At 37.4% G+C, this 14,207-nt stretch overlaps 1 protein-coding gene across 1 annotated transcript; it reads left to right on the top strand.

The window, feature by feature from the left end:
- Positions 1-3,349: 3,349 nt before the first annotated feature.
- LOC106643704 (arylsulfatase B) lies at positions 3,350-7,314 on the top strand. Its single transcript, XM_089592581.1, has 8 exons — positions 3,350-3,636; positions 4,821-4,980; positions 5,098-5,333; positions 5,758-6,022; positions 6,124-6,281; positions 6,377-6,671; positions 6,747-7,027; positions 7,114-7,314. The coding sequence occupies exons 1-8, from the start codon at positions 3,499-3,501 to the stop codon at positions 7,312-7,314; spliced, it is 1,734 nt and encodes a 577-aa protein (XP_089448707.1). The 5' UTR covers positions 3,350-3,498.
- Positions 7,315-14,207: the final 6,893 nt, after the last annotated feature.

The following is a 14,207-nucleotide window of genomic DNA, read 5'->3' as shown; positions in this document are numbered from 1 at the left end:
CATCTCCATGAACAACAAAACGGGCAAATCGGAAAAGCCACACATCGTTTTTATAGTAGCCGATGACATGGTATGTATTTTCTTTCAAAAAATTTTTTTTAACAACAAATGCCATTTTAATATGTGATACATAATGTAAAATTCAGGTAACCCACAATTGTGTTGCCTACTTTGAGACAGGAATGCAATGTCCGTATTTTTGTTCAAGCTAAATGTGGGGCTGAACTTTTTTACGAAAAATGTCACAGCCAATACATTCAGCTGAAAATCTCACGTGATTTAGGAGGATCATGTAATGGGAGAAAAATTTGGCGCAATAGAGCAAATCACAAAAAAATAATACGTTTAGTGGTGCGTCAGCGCCGGCAAATAATTAGTTACACATGCCTAGGCTAGTAAAATCAGAAATGTCACAGATCACGTGTATATTTAGCCGAGGCGAAGCTGAGGCTTTTTTTTCAATTCGGCATTAGCCCCTCAGGTGGTGTGCTGTGATAAAACAAAAAAAAAAGAAAAATTATTTCTCATAAAAAACAAAGTTTGCATACATTTAAAACCTGCTTTTTTTACTTTTATAATTATTTACGCGTTGAAAGGACCTTGAAGTATTGTATCTAAACTAAAATCTCTGCAGAACAATAAATCTCGTCACGCAAACTTTGTGCATGAGTGCACACTCGCTCTCCTTCTCTTTCTCGCTCTTAATTTATCTTAGAAAGTGTGATATAATGTCTATAATCTGAACTTGGAATTAAATACACGGTCTTAATCATATTCTCTCCTTATCTAAAATTTTTCTCTTTTTAGTTAAACCACGGTCGTACAAACGACCAAGAGCTGAACCTTCAAATTATTGGCGTAAAGAAGACCAGCGTAGTTTTTTTTTTTTCGCTGATACGTTATACTGAGACTTTAGGTGATTGTTATTTTATGTAATTTATTTCGCAAGGGTCACACATGAGGATAAGATGTTTTCAGCGATACTGAGAAGTTTTTTTTTGTTCCGTGGCTGAGTGAAATATTATATGCCTGCCATTTACGATTAAAGTAAATATGAGAACAAATAGACCAATGAAAGTAAATAATTATAGTTTAATTCTGGCATTACTCACAAATAAATACATTTTTTCTATTTTTCGGCAACTAGTGTATTGTAAAAATTTATACGAATAACGATAAATCCATTGAATAGTTATATGTAACATATTTCTTTGAAAATTTAGTTATTTAACACATCAGTCAAAGAATGTTTAAAAAGTTTATGCAACTTTTATCATTCAATTTAGTCCAAATAAATTGTTTATACTACCTAGTGGCACACACTACGTATATAGTTTACCTTTCGCATGAGTTAAGTCATTTTTCAAACTCTTATTACTACTCCTTTTAATATTTATTATTTAGTTTGTAGATGTTTTGCACACTTACGGGTTTAAAAAAAAAAATTTAATATTTTATGAGGAAACAATATTCACAAACAGTTTATTTTTAAAACACTTAAAGATTAAAAAAAAATTAAGGTGGAATTTTAAAAAATTTCATCGTAAGTCAGATAAGTCAAGATGTGTTATTTTAGAGGGAATGAATACATTTTTTAAATTAACTTTTTTCATTTCAAGCACTGTATAACATATTAGTGTTGGATCAGTTTTATTTATATTATTGATACTAGTTTATTAAATGAAAGTGTAAGATAAAAGAACAAGAGATACGAATAACAGTCATGTTTGAAAATAACTGGTAATTAGTTACGCAGTGAACAATTTTTTTTTTAATGCTTCTACGTGTAAGCTCGCAAATAAGTTTTGCTATCAATGCATTGTGCTCAAGGAAGGTTTTTCAAGGCCTGTTCGGTTTTATATCTCTAAGGTTGGCTTAGAAAAAAAAAACTTGTAGTATACGCGCACCGTATTTTAAAGCAACGATCAAAAGCCTTACAGTAGAAACGCGTAAAGTGTGTTTCACTCTTAAAGATTAACGTATACCAATTAAATAATTTTTTTTAGACATTTAAATATTTAACTATCATGAAATGAAATACCGGAAGGGTTCATACTCATTATTCATGATTCATTATCATCATGGATAATAAAAATAATAATAAAAATTAAGCTATAAAGTACCTAGGTGTTGACATTTTTTTTTTTTTTTTTTGACATGGTAAAATATTAACTGCAACGACAATCTGAGATTATAGCAGCTTGAATAAATAATAATGAAAAAAACGTATGTATGTATTGACTTTACTCGTTTCTAAATATATTGAAGAAGTTGGATAATCCTAGTAATAATAAATGTCTTATTAAGGAGAATAGTCAATGCACTATGATTTAAAAAAAAAATATTACAAAAGAATCGAGATTTAAATGAAATAGTTGATAAAACTATGAAAGCTACGACTCAATCTGTTTAAAACAAAATTCCATTGTAATTTATCAATTTTAAAAATGTGCATTCCATCTAATTTAATTTTTACATTTTTAACAGCAATCAGTATACAAATTTCATTAAAGGGTTTGAGCTTAATAATAATTTTACAATCATTCATCATTCGATTCATTTATTAGTACGTATATAAAAATTTTGATTTGTTGACTGTCTTTTTAAAGAAAAGTTACGTATTATTGAATTGAACGCTCGTTGGAAACCTCCATTTAACAACTTGATTAAAAATATAATAATTATTGTTCGATTGATTAAAAATTGAATCATAATAGTTATTGTGTAAAACAGCTCTATTTGCTGTGTGCAATTCATCACTTGTCACTTTTTGACGTAGTTTTACGGAAGAGTCGAGTGAAAGGGATCATATCAACCCCAAGTAAAGCGACAGTGTGTAAATACGCCATACATTTTTCCCCAGAAAATTCTAAATCATGTTCTTTATCTTAAGGATCTCCTAGTCATATGTGGGACGGATAAAAAATTTTTCTTTTTCATTAGGGGTGACGAGTCTGAACATATTTGTTCATATTTCACTTTCAACCAATGTCTCAATCGATAAAAATTTATTATTAAACCTGACAATTGTCATATCTTTTATTTTATCATCTCCCTCGGTCTATACATCATATACCGTTTTTACGTAAGTGTTGAAGAAAACATTGCTCTTTTCTGCACACTTGTCGTGCACATCGACATGCCTCATTCGTAACAGTCACAAATGTGCTCTTTCACTAACACGTAAAGGTGGAAGAAACTCCAGCGCCTATGCAGCCAAGGGCAAACATTCAAGTACAAACGATCCGATGCAAACGAAAGCAAGAGTATCACTCACTATCGTAGGAATCGTTTCATTTAGTTTTGTCGTCACGTTTGCACTGTGGCTTAGACACGCGAGTTTTTCATATCAGATGTTACGGTCGACTTCGTTCATAAGTATGTAGATTTTACATGACGCGTCGAAAGTAAATGTATCAGTGATAATTGTGATAGTTAAAAAAAGTGGAGTTGTGGTGAAATTACGTATTTTTCATTGTAGCGTGATAAAATATAAAAATGCGAGTGCCATTTTTTATTTTGACTTCTTTTGTCATCGCCGTTCTTTTGGGCATTGGCAGTTACATCATTTTCATGAATAACAAAACAGATAAATCGAAAAAACCGCACATCGTTTTTATAGTTGCTGATGATATGGTAAAGTATTTTTTTTTTTTTTTTGTAAAATAATATTAAAAGTTTTCATTATTTGATTTTATAGATAAAAAGTTGGAATTAAGTTACGCAGATTATTTTTTTCAATTTACTGATTTTGTAAAAATTTAAAGAAAACAGTAAAACTTCAAAACAAAAAGTTGTAATGTATTTGAAGCGTGGGGAAAGGGTATCACTTTTTAAATTTTTTTTATCCGTTGAAAGATAAAGTTAGAACTTAAAAAATACACAAGAAATACAGAGACAAAAAAACGTGTGACTAACGAAAATTTATGCAATCATGAAAAATTTATCAAGAAAAATTGCATAAACTTAACTATATAGACACGCGGCTTTTCCGTTCCATAAACCTAAGATAATCGAGCATCGTGTGCTGGTAACCCGATTTTTCACATAATCACATATAAAAGTTATTCTGTATGAAAAAATTGTTTAAAACTTTGTTGAGTTTATCGTGAGACTTTCAACTTTTATGCTATGAAATCACACCTTTTGTCGATAAAAGAATACAGTCGAGACACGTGCTTAAGAAAGTCTTACTGTAATAATATGTAATTAATTTCGAAAACTGGGCGATAATGTACTTCCTCGTAAATAAGACCCTCAAGATAACGATGTCAAAATTTAAAGGTACGAGGTCCTTTCAGAGCCAATAAATCAATTGACTGTAGCGAGAAATAGAACTTTCCTAATTAACAATTTTCATCTTTCAAATGCAAAGTTTTCAAATTTTTTGACGTAAAAGCTATGAGAAATTAGGCTGCAATAAGCATTTCTTAAAATTGTTTTGCATTTACTTGAACACTGGCAAAATCAATAAATATGATGATAGGAGCCTTATCAGTTTCTTCCTCCCTATAAGCACACCATCAAAAATTAAAACAATTGCACTCGTCAAATTTTTTTTTTGTAACTCGTTATTTCCCTCCCATTTAAAAATACGAGTACGAATGTGTCTGTATCAGGTTGATAAGGAGCTGAACTAATGTATACATTATTCAAGTTGTGATGAACGTGGTAAATACGGAGCTATACGTCTTACGTTGCAAAAATTATCATTTGAACACGATAGATAATGGAGCATGTAGATTACAGCATTTGGTCAATAATTGATTATTACGAAATGTTACGAACTACGCACTTTCTTGATATTGTTTTTTTTTTAGGGCTGGAACGACGTCAGTTTCCACGGATCAAATCAGATTCCAACACTCAATATCGATGCCTTGGCATACCATGGGGTTATATTAAACAGATACTACGCATTGCCCACCTGCACCCCATCAAGGACTTCGTTATTAACGAGCCGTTACGCTATAAGAGATGGTAAGAATATTGTGTAAATAATCACGTTTTCATTTGTAAAAGTATGAAATATATATATTTTTTGGAAATGGAGTGACTCATTGAAATTTCACTAAAATAACGTCCATATGGCGATAGGAATGCAGGGTTGGCCAATAGCACCCGGTGAACCACGTGGTGTACCGCTCAACTTGACCCTCATGCCAGAGTATTTCCGCAATCTTGGTTACTCGACGCATCTCGTTGGTAAATGGCATCTCGGATACGTGACTAAAGATTACCTGCCAACGAGTCGTGGATTCGATACGTTTTTTGGTTACTACAACGGGCTGATTACTTACTTTGGTCATTGGGTTAAAACGGCATGTAATGTCGTAGAGGTATGATTTTTTTATTTAGTGATTTCCTCGAAAAAATCTATGAAATTTCGTGTAAGAATTGCATGAAAAAATTTTGCAATAGCATTTTTGCATGATATCTTTAAGAAATTGCACGGGTGACTGCTGGGATTTTTAAGCGTTAATTAAATCTTTGTGACATTTGGCTTAGTTTTGGCATCAGTCACCTTTTGCGATAACCCAAATCTGAAATCTGTGAGTTATTTGCCAATAATAATTTATACGTTTAAAAATTTTTCAAAAAACACAGACACCGGAATTAAAACAGATCTTTCATGACATCTTGTGGAAAAAAAATTTAACAATCCAGGATTCTTTTCACGAATTTTCGTAGGAAGTTCTCCAGTCAATTGAAGACTGTATTTTGGGTTTCGTGACTTATAGTTTAAACCATTTTTAGACAGTCACTGGTTACGATCTGCATCGTGAAGATTCAGAAGGTGAACGAGTCCTCAGTGAGGAAAATAAGTATTTTACGGATCTTATCACCGACGAAGCTGAAACCATCATCAAGAGAAATGGTAACGATAAGCCGCTTTTCCTCCAAATCTCGCACTTGGCTGTACATGCCAGTGAAGCTGAAGATCCCTTGGAAGTGCGGAATTCAACGGAAGTCAATACAACGTTTTCCTACATCACAGACACGAATCGTCGAAAGTACGCTGGTAAGTTTGTGCTCTCGATCAAAAACAAAGGTGTTAACATCTTGAAAAATAGATTTTTGTTTTTGTTTTTTTTTTTTAATTTAATAAATAATGTTCAATAGGCATGATGAAGGCAATGGACGAATCCGTGGGACGAGTGATGACTGCCCTTAGCAAAGAAAATATGCTGGACAATAGTATTATCGTTTTCATAAGCGACAATGGAGCTCCAACAATAGACTTTTACGAAAATTCTGGCTCGAATTACCCGTTCCGCGGAGTACGGCACATTTATTTTATTTGCTTGCAACCCAACAACACACGTACGTAAAGACACAGAGGAATGTCTTTAATCATGCATGACAATAATTTCAGATAAAAAACACGCTCTTTGAGGGTGGCGTTCGAGTCGCGGCATGTATCTTTTCTCCTCTGATCGAGGCGTGGGGAAGAGTGACGAACGAACGGATGCACATAGTCGATTGGCTGCCAACTTTGTACGCGGCAGCTGGTGGCAATGTATCTGACTTGAAGACTCCCGTTGACGGGCAAAATTTGTGGACGATGATCGCCAAGGGTACGGAGTCGCGGCGGAAATCGATACTCCTAAACATCGATCCCAACAGCAATGGCGAAGCCGCCATCATTGGCAGGCATAAGTTGATAAAAGGTGATACAATCAACTTTTTTCCCAAAGAATTTTCGTAATTGACGTAGCAAATCTAAACACCCGTTTTTGGTGTAGATACCAAGGAGGTGGGCAAAGGCTACTACGGTGATGCTGGCAACGACATAACCTATCCGGTGTACAATGCCGGCGAAGCCCTGCGCTCGCCGGCCGGCTTGGCCATTAAAAAGTTGTCCAGTTTCGCCGGACTAAATCCAGAAAAAGCCCAAGTGTTGCGCGAAAGAGCTACGGTTCGATGCTCGAAACCTCGGACTCGGTTGGACTGCTCGACGTTGTGCCTCTTCGACATCGAGGACGACCCCTGTGAGACCACCGACCTGTCTCCTCGGCATCCCGAAGTAAGTAAATTGGTAAACCCATGCCCATCGGTTGATAACCAATTATTTTTAGGTTATGTTTGATGGTTACGTGGTTTTCTTTGCAGATTGTCAAACAGTTGGAGGAATTTATTGATGAATACAAGAAGGTGATGTCACCTCAGATGAACGCGGAGATAGATCCATGTTCGGATCCAAAGTTTTTTAATGGCGTCTGCATGCCTTGGAGAGTAAACTTTACTGTACCTCCTCTGATCGTTGCATCTGGCAAATGTCAACATCCTGCGAACGAATCAGTTCTTTTGTAGGTATAGTTTTTTTTTTTTTTTTTTTTTTTTTTTTTAATACTTTTTTACACTTTCTAAAAAAAAACTAAAGAAAAATTATATGTTAGGAATAACCGACGGAAAAATATACGAAGATAAATATATTATATTTTGTTTTTGCCGTGAAATGCTATTTTTTAAATAAATTAATTGATCAGGAAGTAAAATCAATCAAGATTAAACATAAAAATCTTGTGTATTTACGTAGTGCACAGCCACAACCGCGATTTCATGAATGCTTCCAATTTAAAAATTACTATTTTTATATTATGAAATAAGTACTTACTCGAAACTATACATTATTTATCGTAACTGTACATTATTTTAATGTAAAAAAGCTCAAATATTGTCACAAATCTAGTAATTTGAGGAAAAGAGGATACTATCTCTCTTTTAACAACCGAGATCTATACAACTAACTTTTACATGCTTCGGCAAGCTAAATAATTACCATGTATTGTGTACATAACAGTTTATCAATAACAAAGAAATTATCAAACAAAAAATCATGATCCACATCAATGAGTACTATGTATTCCTCATAAAAACAGCGAACGAGTTATCCCCAAAAAGCATCCTACAGACTCTATACTCCTCCATCATTAAAAAAAAAAAAAAAAAAAAAAAAAGAAAAGGAAGAAAAGAAAACACACTCACCATCATTACACATCACATTTTCAGTAAACTACCAGTAAAACGTATAAAAAAAAAAAAAAAAAAAAAAAAAAAAAAAAAAAAAAAAAAAAAAAAAAAAAAAAAAAAAAAACCTCGATTCTCCACTTTGATGTCCCCGTAATGGATTCCCTTTCGAACCCCCGAGCAAACGCATTTAATCCTCCAATCAATGATCAATGGTCGCGCGCGTTAATGGACCATCCAGGGATATACCCGCGAATAAATAAAACGAATATCCATTGACTCCCCCCTAGTGACAAGAGAACCGACGAAAAGAGCATACCGAATTGAATTAAAGCTCCACTCGTACGCGCCCGCGCAGCAAAAGGAGCCGCGGATACCGAGGAGGCGGTCAATTAATACACGCCCCCGCGCACCCTTTGTCACTGCTATACACGCACATGGTACAATAGCCACGCAGCTATGAGGGAGAGAGAGAGAGATAAAGGACCCGGGAGGTGGAAGGCTGATGGCGCGAGTGGGGGGTGGGGCCAGAAAAATGGAAAATTGTTAATCACGCCGGGGAAGAAAGATAATTACTTACGTAGCAGAGCAGGTGGGGGGGGGGGGCGGTCGGAAAGTATACAGATCGCGCGCGCATAATAAGCCGGCTTCCGTCGTTAATTAGACCCCGGGGTGTATATATATATGCGCGGCTGAAGAGAAGAAAATATACACGTCAAGGAGAGAAAGGGACGACAGAGGAGGCGAAGAACAAGGAGGGAGGGTTCATCTGCAAGAAATTGATGCTACGCTCCTCGCTCATATATATATATATACACATAGCCAGCACGGTGTACCCGTCATTGCATACGTATTATGCAGATGACGAGCGTGACCTATACGCGTGACTTATATACATGTATATTTACACGATTTTCACGATTGAGGTTGTTATAATATATGTATAGGTAGGTAGGTAGGTATGGTATACCCATGAGACTTTTGCACTTTGGCAAAAGTTGGTGGTATATAATATACGGACGATGTCGCAACGTGCGCGCGTGTGTGGCTGATGGCACTTTAATGGTCCAAGTCCGCGGGAGTGACGCGAGTGAAATTACGATGGTTACGCTGATGCCGGTCAATTAGGTCCGCCGAGCTGGTGCTTAATCGATAGGGGGTAGAGAGACGAGGGTTCAGTCAAGAAATTAGACTGGAGGAGCTTGATTCATTGGACTTTCTCGAGGCGACAGCTGCGCGGGCTAGGTGATTTTTACCGTCCCTTGTGACGTGATACCGTATATGTATATGTATGTACCACTATACATACATGTACGTAGCAGTGGAATTTCGCAACCCGTTGCTGCTGGAAATGATCAATTTTGGGCTCAAGGATGTCTTTTTCTTTCATTCGCGTGATTTGTGTGTGTTATAAGTGCACCGTTGAAAAAGTTTGTCGAAACCAATGGTCGTTCGTAAAACAATTTTTATACCGATTCCCAACAACGTAGCTTCGATGAATTTTTTTATAAAATTAAGCGATGTTTAGTTAAAATTTTTTTCGTTTCCAATCATCAAGCAGAGTTTTAGAATAAACTGGTATGGTTGCGAATGAATTTGATAAAATATTAATTTTTGTGTATGTACTCATTTTTTTAAAAACATTGCTTGGGGTTCAAGTGCACCGAAAAAATGTTCAATTACGATGAATCACCAGTGACGTTTGAGCTCATGACGAAAAATTGTATTACTTCCCTGACAAATGAAACGTCAACTTCAAACACCGCAAAGGGGGAGCCGAAAATATCGAGCTTACATCGTAAAAGTACCGATCTCGTTCTTGCAGTTAAACATAGAGGAACGTGTATACTACATGTACACTTTTATGCAGTAAGCGACAAATCAAGCTGTATAACCACGCGTACGTATATATGTGGCATATATACAAAGACGTATATAAATCATTTGCGCGTGTGGTTGACGGGAGGGAAAACCATGGTATCAAGGGAAGGGAACGATGTCAAGCCAAGATGCGCAAAATTTCGGGCCGTATCACTGTGCGGTGGAGCACTTGTAACTGAGCGCGGTTGGGTGTACGGTAACGGGGGGTACAGCGAGTCATTCAGGTGTGGCTTAGGCTGGATATTGTCGAGCCATTAAACCGTTGTCCTTTGTTTTGTTCGGCTGTACTTATGATACTTACTTCCATTGAATGTACGTACATATGATTGTTGGACAGTGATGGATTACATGGTACGAATGATTGTTTCTTCCTCGATAAAGATGGAAAATACCATCCAAGTGCTTCTTTCACGAGACAAAAATAATTTCCTCTGTAAGTAGACAAGTTCTACGCATCATCATCACATTGAAATTAAGGTATTTAAAAAACAATTTCGGGAGAGCCTGCTGTCTCTTGTGCGCATGTTTTAGCTATTTCACGCGTCGTTTAGCGATTTCTCGCATCACCCGTAACGGCTGGATTAAATAATCCCTTGATGAAAATTAAAAAAAAAAAAAAAAAATGTATTTTTCAATTATACTTAAGCAAACCAATTGCCCACAAGTACAGAGTATTTTGTGTTCAATGCTCTCCGCTTCTCCAGTGCCAAACGTAGGAAAACAAAGTCCCGACACACGTATACCACGCATTCGATCGAGCATCGAAAAATCGGGAAAACCATTTGAACGTGTACAACAATGTTACACAAATACCTATACGTATAATATGTATGTACATTGATCTAAAAACAAGAACACGCGCGGTTGAGCGATAATTAACATGCGGGGGCGTGTAAGTAACGAGTAAAAAAAAAAAAAAAAAAAAAAAAAAAAACAGGAAAAGGATAGAGGTAAAGAGCATATCGGGAGAAGAAGAAGAAGAAGAAGAAGAGGCTGTATGTGTATACTTACGAGTGAGGGTTTTGCGAGGGACCGAGGCGAAAACAAAAGGGTGGAAGATGAAGAAAAAAAAAAAAAAAAAAGAAAAAAAAATGGACGAGGAAGAGCTGATGGCAGGCGCATGTATTTGATCGAAACTTTTGCCTTCGGCGCTGTATATGTATTATACGGTTTTGCTGCGCTGATTCACAATATAATATAAAGGGCCAGTGTACGAGGATACATGTACGTATATACATATAGCGAGAGCTGACGAGAGAGAGACAAGGGCACGTTGATGCAAAGTCGAGGGAGAAAGGGGGTGGCTCGAGAGGAGCGCGCGCGCGTCTATGTATATATATACATGTGATATTGCGTATGTGGATCGGGGCTAAGTCGCTTTTAATAGTCGAGACAGCTGCCACCGTATTTGTCTATATATATATACATATCTGCGTGTACAGATCGTTGGCGTTTTGTTTGATATTTCATGGCTCCTTGCGGATAATGACGGGAAATTAGCAGCTCCTCCGCTCGGCGTGTATATAGGTTTACAACACACGCGCCTGCAGTCAAAATATAAATATATTGTAGGTAGTCTCGAAAATTCCTGCAGGTCCTCGCAGTGCCGTCTCTGTGGATGATTTCACGAAGAAACCATTTTTTTCACTTGGAGGACGGTGAAAAAAATTAAAAGTTACGACGGTGGAGTTACAATGTACCTATCGACAAATCAACCAAGCAAGGTCCATGGTTTTTCACCCCAAGTGTTGCTTAACTACAATTTTCAACCAGCTTTGCTCAAGTCAGAGCACCTTGTGTTTTTAAGGTGGAAAACTAGCTCCGAAAAAAAAAAAAAAAAAAATATACCGAAAACGATCCTGCCCAAAACTTGATTGTGATGTAATTTAATCCTCAATCATCTTACAGGTTTTAACTATCTCAGCAGAAGTGCTCTTCTCTCAAAATCTCTTCAAAATCGTGTAAGGTAATATGAAGCGTGTATGCCATACATTCACATATTACTCTCTCTTATCTTCAAAACGACCGGTCTTGCATTTCCGTACTAATATACGTATAGGCACATCATCAAATTGAAGGAATAACACAATACATGTAAAAATGATCGTGTGCCATTAGCTCACCTTGCCAGCTTATAATTATACTACGCGCTCTCGTGTGTACATAATGTGCGTATCAAGCGCACAAAGGCCCGTACCATACTTGTGAGCCTCTCTCTCTCGGGAAATCGTCCGATCGTTAATACATATGCATGTACCACGGCAATTAGCTCGCGATCCCCCGCACAATGGGCTAACAATATATTTGTTAATGCCTGCGTATTATAATACATACACGGATTTATTTTCATCTGTCCATTCGGCTCTTGTTGCTCGATGGGATACGCGGATCAAGTGAGACTTTTCGGATGCACCGCCACCCGCACCGGCTCATCGACAAATATACCTATCTTTCCCTCTGACGTTGGTTACCTATATACTTTTGCCGCTCGACCGCAACGCTCCACTTTTTCCCGAAAATATTATTCCGGCCAATGGTTTCACACTGGCGTGTCGCGTTGGCCTACGTTGAAAAACTTTCGTTCGCCCATTCGCGCATGTATTTGTTTACTGTGGTTCCACGTCGATGCTCATATAGTGTGACTCATCGAGGTGAGGAGTGTTTCCTTTAAGAAGACGAGGAAGAAGAAAAAGGCATAAAACTCACATCGAAGATCTAATTATCGAGGGCGTCGAGAATTCAACACTCGCGTGCTACCATACATATATACTTGAACAGACGTTCGAGGCAACGACTGAGAGGTCAAGAGCTCTTTGTCTTTTTTTTTCTTCCTTTCTTTCTTTCTTCTTCCATCGCCTCCGCCGAAAAGATACTGCTAATAGGTGTACACGCGGTAACGTGAGCAAAACGTGTGTATATAAAGTTCCCCGATGCACATACCTGGTGTAACTTTTTTTCCTCGGTTCGGCTAATGATCGACCAACGCGGTACTTTTTCCCGCGGGCGCCACTTTTCCGATTCTCACTCCGAGGGGCATAACAGTGGGAGAAGCTGGTTGTTGTTTTTTTTTCCGAATGGACTACTTGGAGTTTAAATAAGTGGCGATTAATGGGCTTTAATTGCCTTGGAATCGGTTCGTTAGCGCTGGGATGGATAAAAAATCGTTTGGCTCGTCAATTGATGGTTTTGTGCTGTCAAGCGACAGCCTGAGTATTTTCAATTAAAAAAATGTGTGTTTGTTTTATTTTTCGGTGATTCGCAATTTCAGGGAAAACTCTGGTGAACCACTGAAAACACAAACAACGCAGATGAAAAAGTACCATTGAACGATTTTTTTTTGTTTTTGTTTTTTTACAACCAGGAACGTTATGATGATATTGTTTTGACTCACTTCCCAAAAGTTTTGTGTTCCATCGAGAGGAGGAAGAATAAGAAGAGCGTATAACCCGGAGACGCACTATTTGACAAAATGACCCCGCATATGGGCACTTATGGCACGGAGCTCAAAGTTCCCCAAGCGCGGCAAACTATTTCGATTTTCTTCAGCCGAGAGCAAAAGCAAAGCTCCCCAACGACTTTTATATAGTTGTATGGGGTCAGCAATAAAGAAAGGCTTATCAACTTTTGTTCGACTTTTGTATGGGGTCCGGGCTTCGGTTGTGCCAATGAGAAGGGGGCCATTGTCTATTGACGGTACGCCGGTCATGCTTTACATGGAAATTTCTCGCCTTTCGTTCCAGAGACGTTTACCGGATTATCGCTATCTTTGTACAGCGACGTTAATTAATTCCCCCCCCCCGCCTCCGAAACGGATAAAGGTATATATTTATGGCGAGTTCTTGGTTTTATTAAAAAACTCTAGTCCGCGGAAAAGTTCCGAAAATTTTCTTACAAGCCTAGACTCGATGAGAGATGGACAATTATTTCAATCGCACGGTTATTTACGTATGCATGTATAGGTACGTACACCCTTCGAATGGCGTGAATATCAGGACCATTGCCAGCCTTGTCCTTTGGTATATAAATATACGATCGCAACAGACGTGAGCCACGCGATACGTAATATTCGCCCTTCTTCTTCTTGTCCCTCCCCGTCCTTATATCCCTTCCTTTTTTACTACGTGGAGAGGAAAATATCTCAGGAGGGGGGTGTTGGGCGCTTGGTCGTGCATATATATATATATATATATATATATATACATGGATACACAAGCATGAACGATTCCGCGCAAAAGTTTCACCCGAGGATATCTGCAGCATGAAAAATTTACTTTATAAAAAGGCACGTGAAAACCGGGTTTCCCGGAGTTTGAGAAAATTTGTAACTTGAATCGGGTGTGACATAATATTATCAT

The sequence above is a fragment of the Copidosoma floridanum genome, unplaced genomic scaffold (genome assembly GCF_036245765.1).
Source record: "Copidosoma floridanum isolate Cflo_tuat_1 unplaced genomic scaffold, Cflo_Japanese_pri ptg000019l, whole genome shotgun sequence".
In the NCBI taxonomy this organism is placed as follows: Eukaryota; Metazoa; Arthropoda; class Insecta; order Hymenoptera; family Encyrtidae; genus Copidosoma; species Copidosoma floridanum.
The sequence above is the reverse complement of the archived record's forward strand: the minus strand, read 5'-3'. Positions and strand labels throughout refer to the sequence as shown.